The sequence below is a fragment of the Xiphias gladius genome, chromosome 24, assembly GCF_016859285.1.
Source record: "Xiphias gladius isolate SHS-SW01 ecotype Sanya breed wild chromosome 24, ASM1685928v1, whole genome shotgun sequence".
Taxonomy (NCBI): Eukaryota; Metazoa; Chordata; class Actinopteri; order Istiophoriformes; family Xiphiidae; genus Xiphias; species Xiphias gladius.
This window is the reverse complement of record NC_053423.1, coordinates 11,632,567-11,652,935: the sequence shown is the minus strand read 5'-3', so window position 1 is coordinate 11,652,935 and position 20,369 is coordinate 11,632,567. Positions and strand designations below refer to the sequence as shown.

Sequence of the window (20,369 nt, the reverse complement as noted above, 5' to 3'; positions counted from 1 at the left end):
CTGTCGGATGCAATCAGTTTGTCTGCGCAGCTTCTTTTAAAGGACCAGCCAAACCAAAGAGACAGCCAAGCTGCGTGACCCGATAGAGACCTACCTCCCCTTCCCCCTCCTTTCTGAGCTCTTCTCTGAGATTCCTCTCCTCCCCTTCCTCTCGCTTCTTAACTCTGGACATTTTCCTCTTGATAGGGACTATTCTGGTGATAGATTTTCAGCCTAAAAAGGACTTCTACTCCTTTTGGGGCTACCGGAGCAGGTTAGAAAGAGAGAAAAAGGGAAAGTCGGACTCTGTGTGAATATTTTTGCATTTGCATATTTCGTGTATGTATTAGTTTGCTCTGGCATTTTTGCTATCTGTGTTCGAGGGCCCAAGTTGTCTTCCCCAGAAATGGCTCACACCACCCAGAGAGCATGCCAGTAGTGTTTGCGTCAGGTTGGCATAACTGTCATACCACTGTGCTGAATATAGGACTACTGTTGTCTCATTCTGTCCAGGACAATATGTAACCCCAGAGGTAAAGAGTGGCAGATTGGAAGAATATTATGCCATAGTGTATTCTGAACTAACTTAGAGGGCATTTAGAAAATTCAGTTGACCATCCATCCCTCCATTTTCTGCCTCTTATCTGGGTCCACATCTCAGTGGCAGCAGGCAAAGCAAAGTAGCCTAGAGGTCTTTCTGCCCAGCTGCAGCTCTTCCTGGGGGATCCCAGGCCAGATGGGATATGTAAACCCTCCAGCATGTTCTGGGTCTGCTTCCCCAACTAGGAGAAGACTCTTTCTGAATTATCTGACAGAAAATCTTCAAGCCCAACAAAAAGTAATTTTCCACAGCAACTTCAAACTGAACGATTGGTTCCACAGAAACTGCAGTCCCTCTCACCTGCTGATATCTCTTTATTGATTTGGGAGCCTGAAAAACAAGCTGCTTCTGCCGACTTATCTCATCTAGCTGATTCAGATTGTACTTTTCCCTGAATAATATGAGAACACAAAAACCATTGATGAACAACACTGTACCCTTCCTTCCCCTCTTTCAGGTGATGCCATAGCGCAGCTGACAGATGTGGGATCAGCCTTGCCATCCCAGTCAGACGGACGTGTCACAGTGTTCAGTGATAGGACAGGGATGGTGAAAGCTGCACGTTTGCTCCTCTCCTCAGTCACTAAAGTCCTGGTCTTAGCTGACCGCATCGTTATCAAACAGATAATCACATCAAGGAACAAGGTGAGACATGCAGATGTAAGATGGCGCAGCCTTTAAAGATATGCACAAACTCTCTTGCTTAGTCTCTCTTGCACACACAGTGGGTCTGCACATAATTACACACACATCTTTAAAAAAAAAACTCCATTCTGAGTCCTTTGTTTCCTAATGATAAACACTGGCTCTCTAAAGGAGTACTCTGGAGGTAATTGAAGGAAAGCAGCACATTTAGCGACCACATAAAAACACAGAGCCAGAGACTGTCTCTCTGCATCGTACCTGGCTATGCTCTTAGCCAGACAGTGTGATATGGATGTAGCTCTAGACTGAGCCAAGAATGGAAACAGGGGGCCTAATCATGACTGGTTAGCCTCGTTTGGACAGGCAGTTGACAGCCCCCTGTTCTCCATTACTGGCAAACACAATTACAGCTGCTGCGCTAGCGCTGCCAGCTAGCCTACCCCCAGCAGCTAAATTAGCAGCTACATGGACTACTATTAACTAAAATGTAGGTTAGGAACTACTTAACCTGCTGGTTTTATTTTAGGATGTCACTGATATAATTACATCACATTGAACCATTAATACCACAAAGGGAATTAACACAGAAATAGAATGTAGAAAAATCAAAACTTTGAAATATGTTAATAAAATAGTTCAATAAATGTAATTCATAATTCTGTTGTAAGGATTTGCTCTTGGGATGTAAACATGGCTTATGATGGTCTCGGCCGTTTTTACAGCTGCTCATATTCTGAAATATCAGAAATAGGTTGTTACAGTGTGGAAGGACCGGAAGAACACTAACCATATGTTGCTGTTCACCGCACTACTCTGATCTACTCACTCCTCTCAGGTCCTGGTAACCCTCGACCATCTGGAAAGAGTCAGCACCTTCCAGGAATTTGTACAGATTTTCAGCCAGTTTGGCAATGAGATGGTGGAGTTTGCCCACCTCACAGGAGACAGACAGAACGTGAGTAGCATGTGAAGAAACGAACTCTCTGCTTTTCTGATTCAAAAGTGTCAGAATCATCAGCTCACTTTAAATATCTCTCAGTAAGTTGTGTATGTGGTCTAACTTGACAGAAAGCCACATATGGATACAGTGTGGTTTTTAAACATGCAGTAATTTGTCCCTTTTGTTTCTGCAACACTGAACATATTTTGTTTATTCATGTAGATGTAACTGCCCAACAAGCAGTGATTTTTATAAATATGGTATTCTGAATGTGCAAGCAGGTGGTGGAATTAGACTCTGAAACCTGCGGAACTCAAACTATGAATGTGCAGGCAAACTCAGAACAAATCAATAACTGAAGCGTCAAATATCCACCCTTCCAAAAAAAAATTAAACAATGAAGTAACAAATTATACTAGAGCTCCTCTTGTTTCTGAAAAGTTTCCTTATTTCCCTCTGTATCTATTCATTTTTCTAATCCATGTCTCAGTCCGTAAAAGAAATGTACAGGTCAGTTATAACTCAAATCCCTCAAAGATTGTTTACATCACGATTCAGCGATGATATGAACAGACCAATGTTTTCAGCGATCAATTCTTTCGACAGTGTATTTGCAGCAAATTTGCAAAACAAAACTTGTTCCCAAACCTTCGGAAAAACAGTCCAACTATGGGGGGTTCTAACTTTGTACTGTCAAAGGCTGCTAATCCCTAATTTGATGCGTACATTCAGCCTCTGCAGCTAAAGTGCCTTGCCTGCAGAAGCTGATGTAAAGTGCAACGGCTGCAATATCTAGACAGGGCGCAAGGATCGACCATCCCTCTTTCTAAATTCATCGGGACCCATGTTTTGACACACACATCACGTCTCTCTCCAACGCTCCTCGTTGCAGCTAATTCTCTCCCTCTCTTCATTTGTCAGTGTTTTCTTTATCTTTTTTTTTTGTTGTATTCACTCCCACTCATGCGCTCCCATGCAGCACATGCACAAGTACACAGCCCTTTAGAAAATCTACCATCTTCATTTACTGAAGCCAAGCGAGCAAAGAAGCAAAAATAATGACAGATAATCACATCGTCTTTGTAATCTATGGCAAAGTGCCAGGAGAGGAGTTGATTCAGCTGCCTTTTCCAAATCCCATATCTACCTGATTCGAGCTGTCAGCGAATACAGGGAGAGGGATGCAGCAGGTCATGCACACGGCATCTTCTTTTCTATTCTGGTAGCATCTCTTTTTATTTGATGACAATTAACCTACAAAGTTTCACGAGCGTGTATGACCACTTGAGAGGTCAAATTTGGGTGTCCCTACATTCCAGCATGAAATAGGTTTGTTGAATACTTTTGATGCTTCATGTCCCTCAGACACCCCGAGAGTCTAAGATGTTGTAACTTGAGTAAAGCCACCCATTACGATCTGGCGTGTGTGTGTGTGTGTGTGTGTGTGTGTGTGTGTTTGTGTGTTTGTGTGTGTGTTTGTGTGTGTTTGTCTTTGGGCCCCAGGACTTAAAGGATGAGAAGAAGAAAGCGCGGATGGCAGCAGCCAGAGCAGTGCTGGAGAAATGCACCATGATGCTCCTCACAGCCTCCAAGGTAAACTGCTGGTGCACCAGCACTGGAAATCTGAGCAACGTATATAGATGATTTATGTCCAGTTTAATGATTTAAGGCCTTGTAAGTTTATTTAATTTCAAGGTTTCTTATACGCTGCGATCCAAGTCACAAAATCATTAAAAAACCAGAGGGAGTGAATAACTGTGGTTGAAATACATAAAAAATAATAGAAGTTGAATAGAGTAGAAGAGGCCATGAGCTTTAACATTTCACATTGAATTCCTTCCCAAGACTTGCCTAAGGCACCCAGATTGCGAGTCGGCGCGAATCAACAAAGACGCCGTGTTCCACCGAATGCGCTGTGCCCTGGAGCAGGTCATCGAGATAGTCACTGAGGCACGGAGCTGCGGGGAGAACAGGATCCTTCCTGCAAGCATCTACAACGGCATCAAGGACTTCAAGGTAGAATCAGAAATTAGACGTAGTTAAGCAGTCGCTGTATATCATGGTAAAGGCTCAAGATAAGTGACGCTTGTCTGACAAGTATCGGCCCATGAAGTTATGGTCCTCTTGCGGGAAAAGCATTGCTGTGAACAAGTCTTTTTTTAGCTGTTTAAAAACCACTCTAGCACAGCTTTTTCAGAAATGACCGTAACACAATATGTTTTTAGCTCTAGCTCTGCATGACTGTTGTTTTTTGGTTACAGCATTAACATTTTTGCATTCACTGTTCGCTTCAGGTGTGACTCAGACACTCAACATGGAGGAATAGACCTATCTATTTTCTAATTCGTATAATATGGTTGTGTGAATCACCATTAAACCTACATCACTCTGACTAATCTCTCTTCTCCTTGTGCACTGCCAAATGAAAGAAATGAACATTTGTGGGGGGGGGGGGCATTTTGAAGGGGTCGTTTCCATTGAGAAGAAAGTAGAAGTAAGTATTTTAATGAAAGGACCTGGAGATGCTCCCACTTAATGGCAGAGTTTAACTAAAAGCTTATGTAAACCTTTCATCTTAGACACATGAGCAGAGACCCTTACTCCTCTTAAAAACACATCTTGTTGATTAAAGGACAGAAAAGGATAAAACAGGCAAAATGCATTAGCTTTTATGGTTCTATACTCGAGATGCTGTTTTGCAGAATTTATTGTTCCCCTTTGATGGCCCAAGGTGAATCTACATCCATAATCCACACTACTTATTGTTTAATAATGAGGACAAGTGCTTAATAATAATAATAAGATAGTAAAATATGTTTGTTTTTTTCCTTCAGTGCATTGGTTGGTAAAGCTCTTGTGTGTGTTGCTGCCTCAGTCTTTCCATTTCTCCTCTCTCCCATCCTTCAAATGCACCTTCCACTCAAATCCCCGATTCCCAACCCCCCCTCCTCCTCCTCCTCCCCCTCCTCCTCCCCTCCCTCCCCACTCATGCAGTCCAGCGTGGAGTGCCTGCGGGAGAACCTGTACTCCTTGTCACCCCAGAGCGTGGGCAGCCAGCTGGAGGTGCTGGTGGAACGGACAGAGGACTTCACTGATTCAGCCTACACCAGCCACGAGCAGCGGCAGGCCATCCTAAGTTTGTGCCAGCTGGCGCGCCAGGACACTCAGCAGCTGATGCACGCCTGGATTGAGGCAGTATGTTGGCACAAGCAGGCACGCTTGCACAGATGCACTCACACCTACAGGAATATTCATAAAAACACAGGCTACCGTGTCAAGAATAATTACAAGCACCTCATCTGTAAGACACTTGTAAAAGGTAAAGATAATAAGATGCAAAAAAGTTATCCAAGCAAAGAAGATGAGTTGCGGGATGGGTTGGGTTTTTCAACACACACACACACACACACACACACACACACACACACACACACACCTACTCACTTTCTTTTCACACATCCATCCTGGAAACACAGAGCATAATAACCCACCTGAATAACAGTTATTAAGGCTCTTTTGGCTGAGAGAGAAACATCACGTAGTGTTCCATGTCTTGTTGCCATTCAGCAGAATCTCCTTGGCCTTCAGAGTTGAGGGACTTATGAAACACAAGTCATTATGTTTCACAGTTTGTTCAGAGTACACAGAGAGACTGCTGCCACGTAATTGTACAGTAGTGCCTCATCTAGCCTTTTCAATTGAAGGTCATCAAGAGAATTGAATAGGCCCAAACATTGCAGAGTTTTGAAATTGCAGAGAAAGCCTCTGAATGTGCAAATAATCATGGGTGTTCTGCCATTTCAATTTATGCTCTTGATTCTTATTGTGGCTTGTTTAGCAGAATATATATATTTGTTTTGGCTGCATTTTTATTCCAAAAAGTTTTGTAAAATTGTTGTGTAATATTTAAATAATACAATTTGTTTCGATCATTTTATTTTGATTTCAGGAAAGTCAAAAACTGCTGGCATAGTCTTTCGGATAGCAGTGTAGCTTTGTGTTTTGTGTGACTGGAAATCTATGTTGTGTCTCATGCTCTATTCTCTCTGTCTTCTCTCTGTCTCACTGGAGCAGCAGTCTGTCCATGCCAAAGAGGCCACAGAGGACATGGAGGTGGTCATCCTGAAGACATGCCAGAGCGTCAGTGACCTCAGACGTGAGGTGAGCAGCAGTCTGTCTCTGCTCTGCCCGTCTGCCCTCTGAGTCTGAATAGATGATCTCAGTATCAGAAACAGACAGACCTAACTTGGATGTCTCTTACTTGCTGTCCTGCTTCTGTAGCTGGTTTCCCACTTTTCTTTTCCACCTCACTCTTCAGCTCACCTGCTGCTGGTGTCTCTCTATCAACTCAGCTATGTCACTGTGTCACCGCTGCTCATCTTTTTTTCTCTGCCTCCTCAAAATCCACACTCATTGATGCCTCTCACTCATCTTTCTTTCTCTTGTACATTCTCCACCCTCTATAACTCCCTCCTATTCTTATTCTACTATTTCATCTTTGATTCCTCTTCTCCTCCTCCAGCTCCATAAGGCGGCAGTCGGTCGTGCCTCAGACTTGCTGAAAGTTCACGGAGAGCAGTTGCCTCTGCGGGCTCTCAAAGCTGCAGGCGCCGAGGGAAACCTGGAGGCAGTAGCGGAGTATTCACGCACGCTCACCGAGCAGAAGGAGCAACTGGTGGAGGTGGGTGGGGACAGGGGCAAAGGGAGCAGGGAGGTTGGGCAAGGGTTGGTGTGGGTGCCAACTAGAAGAGGTGTTCAACAGGTTAAAAAAATACACCAGTAGATATCTGTAGTGAAGTTTCTAGATTTTTCTGTATATTTCGCCATATTTATCGCCATGTCTACCTTCTTAGGCAAAATAGCTGGCTTTAGGTGACAAAGCTTGTTCATTGTGAGTTGCAAAGTTGCTGAAAAAACATTGAAATTCCTGTGCAACTAGAATCATGCCACAGGCAGTTGTTTATGCGAGCAAACACATAGCACTTGAGATGAATGAAAATGTAGAGTGCACTTCAAAATCCTCAACCAAATGAAAGCCAACATGTGGTTTTGTTATGCAAATACTGAGCAGAAAAATACCATGCACGCTCTGTAATGTCTTTGCCAGCAGCCCTAACAAAAAAAACGTACAGTATAGTTTGAAAAGAGACATTGTGTGAGGGTAAAGGTATTCTCTTCGGAAAAATATTAAGATATTCTTTCGGTTATTCTACAAAAGGTGTTAGATTGTGAAACCTTTTTTCTAAAGATGCAGCCTAAATATTCACTCATTATCCACTCACTCTAAAAAGAAAAAAAAAAAGAAAACACCACTGAGGCTTTAGCGTAGTAGTAGTGATAGTAGTCGTAGTAGATAGTAATTTCCTGGAGTATTTTATTAAACTCAGTAGCACTTTCAGCCTTTCAACCTGTTTTTCCTCCTCGGTTTTTCTCCAGACCTGTCGGCTGTTGTGTCATGTGTCGGGGACAGAGCCTCTGGAGATTACCTGTATACATGCTGAGGAGACCTTCCATGTCATTGGTCCTCAGGTAACATTAATTCTTCAAACATATTCTGTATGGATTATTTTTTTAGGTAAATCTTAATAGTATGGCCCATTGACTGGATGTGTAAATGGCAGCAAACAGGGGAAAGAGGAGAAGTCTAGGAAGGCATACAGGTTAACTTTAATTAAACCTGAGACCCTTTTTGTTCAATTCAGCACTTTTATTGTATGTCAGAAACGTCAAACCGGTCTCACGGTGATCTGGGACTGAAATCAAAACCAAGTAATAATCTACATAGACGCAGTGCGGAGAGAAAAATAGACAAATTACCTCATGATTCCTCTGTCTACCTCCTACACCTACCGTCCATTCAGATAGCTGAAAACATGCTGTCCACCCAGTCTCCCTATCCCAGATCTAATTATGTTTGCTCTTGGAGAGCATCCATGCCCGTAATTATCCAGCACTGTAGAATGTTCCGGTCCTCCGGCACTAATGTCAGGCCCCGCATGACTCTACAGTAATGACTCTGCTCCTAAGTTCAAAGGTCAGCCAATCAATAACACTGCAGTACGGGGTAGCGGTGGTGCTATCTCTCTGTCTGCCTAAAGTAATTGAGGGGTACCCCAGAGGATAATTAGCTATTAAATACTACACTGTAGGGGATGGGTGTGGGGTGGGTGTGTGTGTGTGTGTGTGTGTGTGTGTGTGTGTGTGTGTGTGTGTGTGTGTGTGTGTGTGTGTGTGTGTGTGTGTGTGTGTGTGTGTGTGTGTGGTTTTTTTTTTTTAAGTTTAATTTTGTCAAATAGAGTTGTCAATAATCAGATTTCCATTGAGTATAAACTTGATTGCAGCATATTTTAAGTTATGTAACAACTTATAACATCTGCAGTGCAGTGTAGTTTCAAACCTACTGCAAGCTTGAGCTCCGGTACACATCTGGGGAGTCATAAACTGGAGATACTGCAAACCACACCGTTGTTATCCACCATTATCCCTTTATTTTGTAAAACACAAGATTAATGATAAAGCATTAAAGGCCCAGTGGTTAATTCTGTCAGTCATATCATTTTGAGCTTAATTCACAAACACATTTTTTGAACACATGAAATCTGAATATTTTTTTAACAAGTAACTGAAAACATACACCTATTTTACTGCTGTGTTTTCTGTGTTTAAAGATGGTGAATTGGTGAACATGAATTACATATTATGGGAAATTCTATATTTTTAGTTTATTTTTTTTGGTCTGTTGGAGAGTTAAGTTTTGTCATTATTACTTCAACAGCTAGTATTTCATCATAATTTACAACACTATAATATTGTTTAACATTTAAGCTGCTTATTCATGCCGCCTGCATCGGGGTGATTTTAGGTCCTACGTGCCTTTGCTTTACGGGGGATAGTTGTGAGTAACAGTAATGGGTGTAATGAGTTCAACAGTGGAGCTAGAGGCTCTGATGTGAGCCCCAAGAGAATGAAGTTGGTTATTTTACCATCTTGCTGTGTTGGTGTTGATTAACAAAGATTATTCCAAGAGAATGCTATTCATCAAGAAAACAGAGTTACAAAGCTTTTAACATTGTAAATAGTCATATTAATGACTTAGGCTTAGGTATTGTCTAGTGGTAGTGCCTGCATTAAGTCTTTTTTTTTTTTAGATGGTTTACATTTACATATTAACTATTACTAGTTGCATCTAATTGAATTGAAAGAGTCACCATAGTCCTAGTTTCCAAGTTCTGGGCAAGAATTACACCACATTTTGTTCCTCTGACTTTTGCCTGCATAATGTTTCTCTCTGCTAATAGGCAAACATCAATTAATGATTCATTGATTCATTCTCCTGTCACTATTCTTTACACTCTTGCTCAGATCATCTCGGCAGCTCAGACGCTGGCCCTCCACCCGTCCAGTAAGATCGCTAAGGAGAACCTGGAGGTGTTCTGCGAGGCCTGGGAGTCGCAGCTCTGCGACATGGCCCTGCTATTGAGAGAGATCAATGACGTCTTTGAAGGCAGGCGAGGTGTGCATTTGTTCAGTTAATGATGTTTGCATGCATTTGGGTGGGTTGGGGTGGTTAGTATTTTGGAAAGAGTTAGAAGCTGAAGCGAATACAGGCAACATGTGCGTTCTATGGCATTGTAGCCTGAAAGGTTCAAAGTCTCTAATAACACCAAGGTGAATCATTTTGCACCTGAAAACTTCAGTAGCCTTAAGGGAAGTTAAAGTTGAGGCAAAGCAAGCAGCATGAACAAGTCTTTTAACAAATTAATTATCATGGACCGTGGGAAGTATTTTGTGAAAAGAATGACGTCAGTGCCATTAAACACCCATATATTCATTCCTCCTCTGTACTTCTGCTCTATTCACTATTGTGCAAGTTACCTAAAGTGTCCAAGTCATGGACAGTGCCTCTTAAAAACTCAGCTGTTTGGATCCTGATTGACAGAGAATCAGACAGAAAGTACATGTACGTACTCAAGCCTATGTGACGGTTTGTATATTTGCATCTGCTGTTTGTATCAGGGAGTGTTGGATTTAAGTGCTATCAACCCTGTGCTTTCACACAGTGTAAGTCGGAGAAATCATAAAGATGGGGAAAATTTTCAAGACTCGGTTGCACTCACAAATGTGACTCTCACAGAGAGTGCAGTAAATATTTTGAAGTGCAGTTTAGTCAGTGAAAGGATCACATCCATCACACTATTGTATTGCAGTGAAGCCAAAATGCTCTGTTAAAATGTTATATGGACGCTGTGGAGGGATTTGCTTTTACTATTTTCTCCTAAACATGACAGAAGAGTTTATTGTCCCTGTAGTCAATTGAAATTAACCGTGCTGTTCGAATTTATAATGAAAGATAAAAAGGTGGACAGTGATAAAACCAAAACAATTTCATTACTATAATTACTGAATCACCATAATTACCCTCCCTGATTGTCTGAAAAGGTCTGAATATCTACACACAGTATTCAAAGAGAAATGAAAACGTCAGCGTATATATATTTTTTTCCCTCTAAATCATTCAGCTGTCAGTAATACATGAGACGTGATTATTTCATGATTTTTTTTTTTTTTTTTAACTTGTGATCTTATGTTCAGATAATCACAAGAACTCTCTATTCCCAGGAGACAAAAGACCTTATTTGTCACTTCCCAGACCTGGGGTGAGTATCACACCACCCATCCCCATGAATATTTCAGTGATACAGTGGTTTGTAATCCTCTGATTAATGCCATTCTCTTTTCCCACAGAAGCACTCAGCTAACTTGAAGACTGCCAAGGCTGTCAAGCTGGATGCAGAGGTAACATCCACCATAAACTCCTCTGGCTTTCAGTGTAATACATCATGTCAGGTCTTGCACCCTGTTCTGACAGCAGTATATACATCTCCAGGAAACTTTGTTAAACTCGCTTCAAAAATTGATTGTGTTTGTATTGTAACAGGCTGCAATTTTGCTGGCCAGCAGTTTTACACATGCTGTACCACCATGGGAAGCGGGATTGTGCTGATTACAGAAGTTCTGAGTGTGTTAACAAATGAAAATAACCCTGTTTGCTAATATACAGTACATATCTAAATTGATATCCATTATACCTCAGTCTTTCCCATATACAATAACTTTGTATGTGTGTTTCTTTATGTGTGCAGGAGCAGACAAGCATAGCCAAGCTGGGTCTGGAGCTCCGTCTGCTCTCATCAGACGTGGACACAGAGGTGGAAAAGTGGGAGGAACAAGAACATGATATTGTCCGGCAGAGCCAGAGCCTGGCCAGTATGGCCTACAACATGTATCTGTTCACCAGGTAGCCCGTCAGTACCACACACTACACTGACACACACATGTTCAGATTTGCTGAAGTGTTAGGTTCATTTCAGAGCTCAACATTGTAAAGCATCTTAAGCATCCACGTGAATCTCCTTAGAGGCTCAGTGTTAATTTGTTAATAATTGAGATTCTTGAGCCCCCGGTTATCAAATATATACCAGGCATAGTTTGAGGCGCTGACAAAAGTTGACATGACTGTGACTCATTCTGACATTAAAATCGTTGTGGTTCATCTAAGTTACAGTTTTTGTTGATTGCTCTGGATGTATATTGTCCTTACCCATCTTTCTCATCCATGTTTCCTTCCTCATTTTCTTTTTCCCATTTTGATTCCCCAGAGGGGAGGGGCTGCTGAAAACAACACTAGATCTTTTTCATCAAGCTGAGGTATGTCCATCCATATCCACTAATCTCTCATCTTCTCCACTTTCTGTTCTATTTTTCCTCTTGTTTTATCGAAGTTGTAAATGAATGCATCCGTCGTTTCATTAAACCAAAGACGTACAGGGGCTGGCAGATCAATAGGTTAGTGAATGCCACTTTCCCTTCATTCACTACCCGCTTGCAGAACTGATAAGGCATGACAAGGAGTTATCATTATGATGGAAATAGAGTGCGATAAGTTCCTGGCCACTTCGGACACATTGGGTGATAACAAACAAGGTTAATGGGAGGGGTGTATCCTATTGAATTGGGATCGTTGCCAATAATGTGCAGTGCTTTGTAAAAGAAATGGCCCCAAATGTCTGCCAGGATTTATTCCATTTGTGGTGAGCAGGGGAGATAAGAGAGGAAGAGGAACGAGAGGGGAAAGAGACGGGAAGGCATACTGATAAGAAGCAGAGAAAAAGTCAAATCTCATATTTACTGACTGTGCTTTTTTCTACCGAATGGCTTCTTGGCAGAGGTTAAAGAAATGTAGTTTTGCTTGTATTTGTCTGTTTTTTAATTTCTGTCTTTTTTTGTGACTCACTTTTAAGGTTCTTTCTGAAGAGGGGCTCCAGATGTGCTCATCTCTCCGCACTTTTTCCACTCAGGTATAGACTATCGCAATCTCTCTCTCTCTCTCTCTCTCTCTCTCTCGCCCCTTACCCTGACCTCAACCATCACAACTTAATGCCTACCCCCAACCCTTACCCTAACCCTAAACTAAACCTAATTCTAACCTGAACCCTAAAACCAAGGCTTAGCCCTCGAACAGCCCTTTGAAGTTGTGAGGACCGGCCAAATCATCCTCACTCCCAAGTTAGAAAACTCAAAGTGGTCCTCACAAAGATAGAATCACAGGTATACACAGACACACTTAGAGTTTAGGCTGAATACCAAATCACAGTGCACTCACATAATACCATTTCCAAATGTTTTTGCACAGAAAGCTCTTTAGAAAAATGAAATCTAATGTGTATTATATAAGAAAAAGAAGACTTTTTGTATTAATAAAATCAGCACAGTGGAATATTAAAAACAAAAGAAAAAAGAAATATAGTTATTTTTTTACATTATGCCCTTGCTTCTCTGCTTGAATCTGTTCGACTACAGTACACTCAGCATATAAGTAAATAATGGTTAAAATGAAGCCAAAGAGAAAAGAAAACTGTTTATTTTCTTTTGAACAGATTGAGCTGCTAACCCATCCGTATGCAGATACACACACACACACACACACATTCTGGCAACTGTGCCCCCACCCACATACACCTCTCACACACATACACACCCATATCACCCGCTCTGGCATGCCATGGTGACCCGTCCGCCTTATAAATCACACAGCGAGAGCAGGAAATTAAAGCTGTCACACACTTCCACCGTCCTCTTTTCCTTCGAGTTAAGATCCAGCAAACAAACGTTGCCTCGGTGCCTTCCTTCCTGTTGCCCTCCACCAACTTCTTCCCCAGGTCCTCCAAGTTTAATTAAATGGCCCTTTTTGACAGCCAGTAATGACTGCCATTTGTCACTGCTCTGTCTGTGGGTGTGTATGCTTTTGCACATGTGCAGAGGGGAAGAGGGTAGGGGAGTTGTCTGCGACCGCCCAGGACTAATTCATAATCAGGAGGCCCGGCTCTTCAAATTGCCTCATGCTTTCTGATTAATTACATCAAACAAACTGGTGCTAATGGAGTCCCTCTGTCTTGGCCTCCACTCCCATAGTTCTTTGGCACTCAACACACTTGTAGCGCACCTGTGTTGCTCTCATTGAAAATTATGAAGCTATTTATGCAAATGAGCTTGAGAATTTTTTGAGATGTAAGAGGTTTTATGTACTTTTGTCAGTCATGAATAATGCTACCCTGAATAAAAAAAGCATGTGTTTTTAGGTCGTTCGTGGCCATATGCACGCATGTAACTGAAGTGGATTGAAGGCCCCCATGACTGAGATCAGGGGATTAACTCAGCTGGGTAACAGACTTAAGCAGTAGATCATGACCTGGCTGTTGCTGATGGATTACATCAAGCAAAACTAAATTTTAATTTATTTTATCCTCTTTTTTCCTTTTTATGATGCTTGATTTGTGTTTGACCAAGAACGTTATAAATCCAGTCCAGTAAATCTATCCATGTCTGTACATATTAACCCAGTCTCCGTGGATAACACCATCATAAACCATCTCTGCTCTCCTGAAACATACCTCCCTGTCTTTCTCTCTCTTTCTCTCTGTTCCAGCTGGTTGATGAGGAAAAGTCTGTGGTGATGACAGAGATGGAGAAACTTGTGGCATTATGCCAACAGCTGCAGATGGGGGCCAAGACTCCTGTACAGGGCAAGACTGCCACCTTCCAGAAGGTTCCCATACTACACGTGTGTGTGCGCGTGTGTCTGTGTGTGCGTGCGTGTGTGTGTGTCCCTCTTTGCATTTTTTGTTTGTGTGTACAGTTGTTATAAAAATTAATCAATGACTTATTTTTGCCTCGAGTCTGTTCTGCTTGATACACATCAATATCACACAACACAGAGTGTACAGAACACACTTAGTGTTTCTTTCCAATTGGGGTAGCAGGCTATATCAGCATCAAAACTACATCCCAAAAAACTGATGGGCATTGAAGTGAAGAACTGAGCGCACAATAGTGCATGACTATCCGTGTTACTTGATTACTGGCATAATCTTTGAGTAATCTGCGAGTAACACCATTGTCGAACACGGGGCACTAGATTAATGAATGTCTACGAGGAATTAATGAGCATCTCGGGCAGGGATGAGCTGCCTCGGGTCACCTTGTAGTAAAGGCGAAGGATGGAATCAAAAGGACGGGATGAAGAATAGCATGTCATCTGCTGATTAACGAGCATCTCTTTGATATCTATTGGCTCCCATCTCTCTGTCTCTCCAACCTGCTGTCCACTTCATCATTCATCACTAGCGGTAAAGTGTGTCTGTCAGCGCTGGTGGAGCACTGATGAGAAAATGTTAATTTATGTGCCAGATGCATTTTAGATGGTTATTTGTTTGCTTGGTTGGTAGGCTGCTGGGTCGTGTTTGTATGTACTTGTGCATTTGCATCTAATGTGTATTTGTGCTATCCCCTAAAGTAGTGATGTATAATTGTATTCCTTTGTCACTAGGTGGACTCATCCATCCAGACAACCAGAGGCATCTTGACTGTGGTTATCTCCCTCCTCCCATTCTGTAACAAGCTCAACAAAAAGGTGATATCCATTGAACAGGTCTCATGACTGAATGACTGGCACTCACATTATTTTGGCAAATTACATGGAAATTACCAAAATACAGAGGAAGAGCTCAGAAATTCTAATTTAGCAGTTACTGATTTTTGACACTTCGGGGCAGAACGGAAACAAGGTGTAAACACAACACTGACATACCACCTTAAAGCTACAGTTTGTAACTTTTTTCTGCTATTTTTTAGTTGTTTTAGGTGCTGTCAAAGGCTTTTGTGACCTTTGTGACCATATTGTAGAGGAAGGTAGCACTTTTTACAAAGTTGGCAAACAGCATTATCTTAGTTGGTAATTTTTCCAACTATGGCAAATGCAAAAAGAATGCAAAATGCTTCCACACACTGTTGGACTATAAATTTTGAATTCAAACAGGCCATTACAGTTTTAATTTTTTTTTTTTTTTTCCTACATTTGAACAAATGTACACTCATTTTTAAAGGATAATTTAAGGTTTATTTCATCTTGGTGTATTTCCCATAAATGTGGCTTTATGGGTCATTCTAACTTTGCACTCTCCACCTCCATCGTTGAGAATCGGGGAAACAAGGAATCCCACAAAACAGCGTATATTGGGGCAACCAATATACGCTGTTCCTCAGGAGCAGAAAAGCTTTTGCTGCAGAATCCAGACTTGAAAAAAAACAAGTGATTCCAGCATTGTAATTACAGGGAATGATTTTGCATCGATAATCGACATTGTCCTCTTGGAGAATTTTATTTTACCTCCCCAAAATTGACAGGAGGCAGACACCGACTGGAAAAATGTTCAGCTTACAACATGTAAAATGCTTTGTGAGGGATTAAAGTAGAGCATCTAGAAATCTGGTTATATTCCTGGACCCACTGTAAAAAAAAAAAAAAAAAAGAAGAATGTGACATCTCAGATTAGTGTTATGCAGGGTGATTAGGTCAGCCAGTAAATTGCCCCAGATGTACCCGAGTTTGTGTGACTCCCAAATCTCAACAATGGAGGTGGAGAGAGCAAAGTTAGAACGACCCACAGAGCCACAGTCGCCACATTTATGGGAAATACACCAAAATGAAGTAAACCGGAATTACCAGATCTTCACTGAAAACAGCTGACACTGACAAGAGCAGTGGGAGTAAACCGAGACATTAAAGTTGGAGGCTGTAAAAGCAAAACAATGAGCTGAAAGATGCTAAAAGGCTTCATCGAGGGGATGGAGTCGGTCAATAATTCTCTCACTACGAGCAACTGCTTTGACATACAAGTAGTCAGTGATTAATTGTCTATTTAAAAATTATTCATATACAGTAATTAATAGAAGCTTTAAGTGTAATTGTTTTAATCGCTAAAAGTTTGATATACCTGTTTTTCTTATTTTGTCTTTCCATTCATTTTCTGTTCATGCTGTTCATTTGCAGTACAAGTCGGAGAGGAGTAGCCTGGGTTCCCCACATGACTGGAAAGAGAGGCAGAATGCATCCACACCTGTCAAAGAGGAGGAAGCTCTCAACAGCAAGAACAGCAACGGCTTTGGCGTCAAATCTTTGGAGCAGCACGTGGCCGGTCTCAACCTGCTGGAGAGCAAATAATCCAGCAAACAGCCATCTCTTTTTTTGTTCAATTTTCTCCCTCGGAGCAGCACATAGTCAACCTCACCCTTCTGGAGAAAATTTAATCCAGCAAATACTTTACTCCCCTCATTGTCATGCACCCACCATAGAGTGGGCCAGAGCCGTGGGGTGAAGATGGTTACCTTGGGTCAGTCAGAGTTTGCATTTGCTGTCTGGATGTTGAATTAAAAGGTTTACAGTGGAAAAAGAAGATCCAAGCTCTCTGTGCCCAGGGGCAGTTTTACCCCAGGGTAGCTTGTTACCTGAAGCACCAGTTCCACTCCAGTCCACAGGATGGAGACAATCATCAAGCATTAGGACTTGGCCATTAGCAGTGAGCCTCCTCAAGAAGAGGACTGGCACAAGCCTGATTTTGGAATCACTTACTGCTCAGCTCAGCCATACATCGGTCTTCACTACGTGCCTCTGCTCTGTGGTGTACTGTAAACATGTTGCACGTTAGCCAAATGGGGAAAAAAAACAAACATAAAAAAACAGTGAAATGGCTGTAAATCCACCAAGCATGATACCATCAACACCAAATCCTTGTGTTTGAGTCTCCAATGGTTAATGTACCATAGGCTTGTAATGTTAACACTTGTTATATAATGTTAGCCATAGAGGTACACTCTCCTTTATCACTGGCACTGTAGTCAGCATCTCACTTGCATAATTAAGTATTTTAAAAGTCAACCACGCCAAATGATAAATGTCTAATTTTTATTGGATTTGCTATGGAACATTCCGCATGTACCATGTTAGTAACAAAATGCAAAAAAATCACAATGCCAAATATGATTGTCCTCATGAAGATGCTACGATCTTTAGCTTGCTACTATTATGAAATCTAAAGCTCTTAGTCCTCCAGTGTTAATTACTGGGGACATATTTTTATTTGGGCCTGGTTTCTCCAAAAAGTCAGCTGGTTAAGATTAATCTTAGCCCTGAGATACTTTTGGGAAGTTAAGACCTCACTTTATAATGTCCTGAGTATTAACAAACCATATTCTGTGTAAAATATTATACTCTATTTACTTTATTTCTCACAAAAGAAATTGAAGATAATTCTGAACTGGCACCTGTGTCAAATGGAACCTTGAAGTGTAATTGTTATGAAGACTATCATTGTGAAGCTGCCCATTAGGCCAATATGTATTAAATGGTATAATCTGGTACTTGATATATACATATATATACACAGTATGTATCCTAAGGTAATGACTTTGGTACTAGGTGAGGGTGTGAGAATGACTGAAATGAATAACATACATTAAGCTTTAGAGATGCTTTGTACTGTGTGAGAGCAGCTAAGGATGTTGGGTATTGTAGTGGCTTTACAGAGGTGAAGAAATCATAGATCTAGTTTTGGATCATCTATTCTTTTGACAATTGAAAGGTTGGAAAAAAAAAAGTGACTCATAAAAAAATAAACTATTTTTCTTAAATCCGTGTTGGTTGTTTTTAATGATATTCTACAAAAATAATTCTAACAAGATTTTTTTTTGAGTATTTAATTACAGAATTCAAATAATGTCATGCTTTCCTCTATTTCCTTGTTCGAATTACAAAAACCAAACAATAAATAAAGCTTTTCAAAGAAGAGTGTTCCTGAAACCTTCAAATTCTTTAACACTGAAAAACACTATATAATAGTCCAGAGGCACAGTGCAATGCTTGCATTATATGTGAGAGTCCTTTAGAAGTAACCACAAGTAAATATCATTTTCCAGGATAACGTCCACAGTTTTTACCCAACCTGGTGGGATTTGAAGGAAAAACTCTTTCAAAACAGTTATGACTTGAACAAGGCAAGAATGTGTAGCCCTGTCAAGAGGGTTGTGATTCAGTGACACTTCGTTTGGAGACAATGCTCTCAAACTCCTCTCTGCTCACGAGATTCTCCGTTATGCTCTTGCTCTCCTCAAACTTTGGCAGGATGACGGCAATGTATCCTTCAGTAGATGGCTGTTCAGATTTGACAGACAAGCAAGATTAAAACATTTAAAACTTTAGCTTTGCCAATGTGCATCACTGTTTATTTACATTGAAACATGCACAAATCCGGGTTATTAGCAATACACATAATTCACAGATGGGTGAACATATACATAATACCCAGACATGCATATAATGAGAAAATGACAGTGTAGAAATATATATTTACCTTTTCCAGCAAGAGAGTAGGTGTTTCTAAAATATTCTCATTGACCTCAAGAAGACGGCCCCGGATGCAGCTAAAAAGATGATAAATTTGTGAGAGTCATCATGACTTATGAGCATTAAGAATGTATGTATACCTAGATAAACAGACTGTTGCCTCACCTGTAGATTGTGTATTCGGTTTCATCTGTGCATGTTATCCTACATAGAGGTGCAAAATCAGTAAGGAACTGACCGCCCTAAAATGGGGGCGAAAAAAGAATTGAGAGCCACTTAAGGCCAAACTGGCCTCTTACAAATGAGTGAAAGGAAGACAGGAGAAAAAAATGAATGCACATAGACATAAATCATCTGTAACTTTGAGTTACCCGCTTGGACTTCCCAGACACTTTATTGTTCAGCCGACTGCAGGCATTACTGATCTGGTAATTGATGCTCTTGATTGTCCTCCCATTTTGAAGGATCGGGTGAGTCTCTGCTAATGTGACAACGCATATTCTGCAATCACAAATTCTAAAGTGAGCCTTTAAAAAGGAACAGTTACAGTTAACAGTATCAGTACGTAAGTGTGGATTAAATCCAGTTAAAACAGTGTGGCACAAAACTCTGATACTCCCTATTTAAGATTTTAATAGGGAGTATCAAACTGTAATGATCACCTTTGTTGTGAACCTTATACTTTTTTGAAGCTGTACTTTGTGATGTTTTATTGGTTTGCATTAAATATTTATGGAAGGTGATTCTAATTTTTTAGTTCCCTAGTAGACTGTATTTCAGAATTACCTGTCGATATAAAGCAATAAACCCTCGTAACCTTATTGAAGCCAGGCACAAAGTGGCCTTAACAGAAACTGAACAGTTTAAATGAGGTAGCAATTCTTCCAGGGCATTACAGCACAGGCATCTTTACAATAACGGTCACTCGGTGTAAACTTCATTACCATTTAAAATAACGGCTATTTGTTTAGCTGGTAATCATCACCCCCTGATGTCGATTAGCACACCACTGGTTACCTGTTTGAATGCTGCAGGATGCAGTGGTCCTCACACGGTTTCCCCTTCATATCTAAACAAGATAACGACAATAATTTTAACGTATTCGCGACATTATCAATTCAATTATGCTGGCTATGACAATTATTTCGCGCTCTCTCTCCCTAAAGTACTAACTTCAACTGAACGTTAGCCGGCTTAGCCACCTAGCAGCTTACATTAAGAGAAATTTCGGTCAGATTTTATTTACCGGCTCTGTACCACCGTGTGTAATACCGGTCGATAACTGAAGGCGCATTTTCTTCTGTTTCTTTCTGTTCTATGCCGTCCATCAAAAATATTCACAGCACAGGCTGTAAGAAAAGAACAAATTTGAAGTAATGTTCTAGCTAGTCCACGAATTTGCTTGACGGACAGCAAATTATGTGACACTGTAATGGTCCGTCATTTAAACGCATCCGAAAGGTTCA

The 20,369-nt window shown here is 41.0% G+C and overlaps 2 protein-coding genes across 7 annotated transcripts in view; one reads left to right on the top strand and one right to left on the bottom strand.

Annotated features, from left to right (window-relative positions):
* ctnnal1 (catenin (cadherin-associated protein), alpha-like 1) overlaps positions 1 to 18,171 on the top strand; it is a 50,323-nt gene extending 32,152 nt beyond the window's left edge. For 2 of the 6 annotated variants that reach the window (XM_040121906.1, XM_040121907.1), the window contains exons 3-19: positions 1,038 to 1,225; positions 2,061 to 2,180; positions 3,669 to 3,758; positions 4,011 to 4,181; positions 5,160 to 5,360; positions 6,240 to 6,326; positions 6,688 to 6,846; positions 7,602 to 7,694; positions 9,528 to 9,678; positions 10,758 to 10,822; positions 10,911 to 10,961; positions 11,309 to 11,463; positions 11,825 to 11,873; positions 12,467 to 12,523; positions 14,152 to 14,286; positions 15,052 to 15,135; positions 16,555 to 18,171. In XM_040121906.1, coding sequence (XP_039977840.1) covers positions 1,038 to 1,225; positions 2,061 to 2,180; positions 3,669 to 3,758; positions 4,011 to 4,181; positions 5,160 to 5,360; positions 6,240 to 6,326; positions 6,688 to 6,846; positions 7,602 to 7,694; positions 9,528 to 9,678; positions 10,758 to 10,822; positions 10,911 to 10,961; positions 11,309 to 11,463; positions 11,825 to 11,873; positions 12,467 to 12,523; positions 14,152 to 14,286; positions 15,052 to 15,135; positions 16,555 to 16,725 — 2,027 coding nt within the window. In that variant the 3' untranslated portion in view covers positions 16,726 to 18,171. The remainder of the gene's footprint in view (positions 1 to 1,037; positions 1,226 to 2,060; positions 2,181 to 3,668; positions 3,759 to 4,010; positions 4,182 to 5,159; positions 5,361 to 6,239; positions 6,327 to 6,687; positions 6,847 to 7,601; positions 7,695 to 9,527; positions 9,679 to 10,757; positions 10,823 to 10,910; positions 10,962 to 11,308; positions 11,464 to 11,824; positions 11,874 to 12,466; positions 12,524 to 14,151; positions 14,287 to 15,051; positions 15,136 to 16,554) is intronic. The other 4 variants (XM_040121904.1, XM_040121901.1, XM_040121903.1 and 1 more) reach the window with 4 other exon arrangements.
* A 1-nt stretch (position 18,172) lies between these two features.
* Positions 18,173 to 20,369, bottom strand: abitram (actin binding transcription modulator). The gene is made up of 6 exons (XM_040121908.1): positions 20,150 to 20,369; positions 19,921 to 19,972; positions 19,275 to 19,404; positions 19,069 to 19,145; positions 18,911 to 18,980; positions 18,173 to 18,711 (listed from the first exon to the last, which is right to left on the bottom strand). The coding sequence occupies exons 1-6, from the start codon at positions 20,229 to 20,231 to the stop codon at positions 18,574 to 18,576; spliced, it is 549 nt and encodes a 182-aa protein (XP_039977842.1). The 5' UTR covers positions 20,232 to 20,369; the 3' UTR covers positions 18,173 to 18,573.

What these genes read in the sequence shown, in the direction of transcription:
- abitram (XM_040121908.1), bottom strand. Translation starts at nt 20,231, where the DNA reads ATGGACGGCATAGAACAGAAAGAAACAGAAGAAAATGCGCCTTCAGTT. An exon ending in TGTCTGGGAAGTCCAAGCGG is followed by an intron (nt 19,146 to 19,274) that starts GTAACTCAAAGT and finishes CCCCCATTTTAG; the next exon opens with GGCGGTCAGTTCCTTACTGA. An exon ending in ACCGAATACACAATCTACAG is followed by an intron (nt 18,981 to 19,068) that starts GTGAGGCAACAG and finishes TCATCTTTTTAG; the next exon opens with CTGCATCCGGGGCCGTCTTC.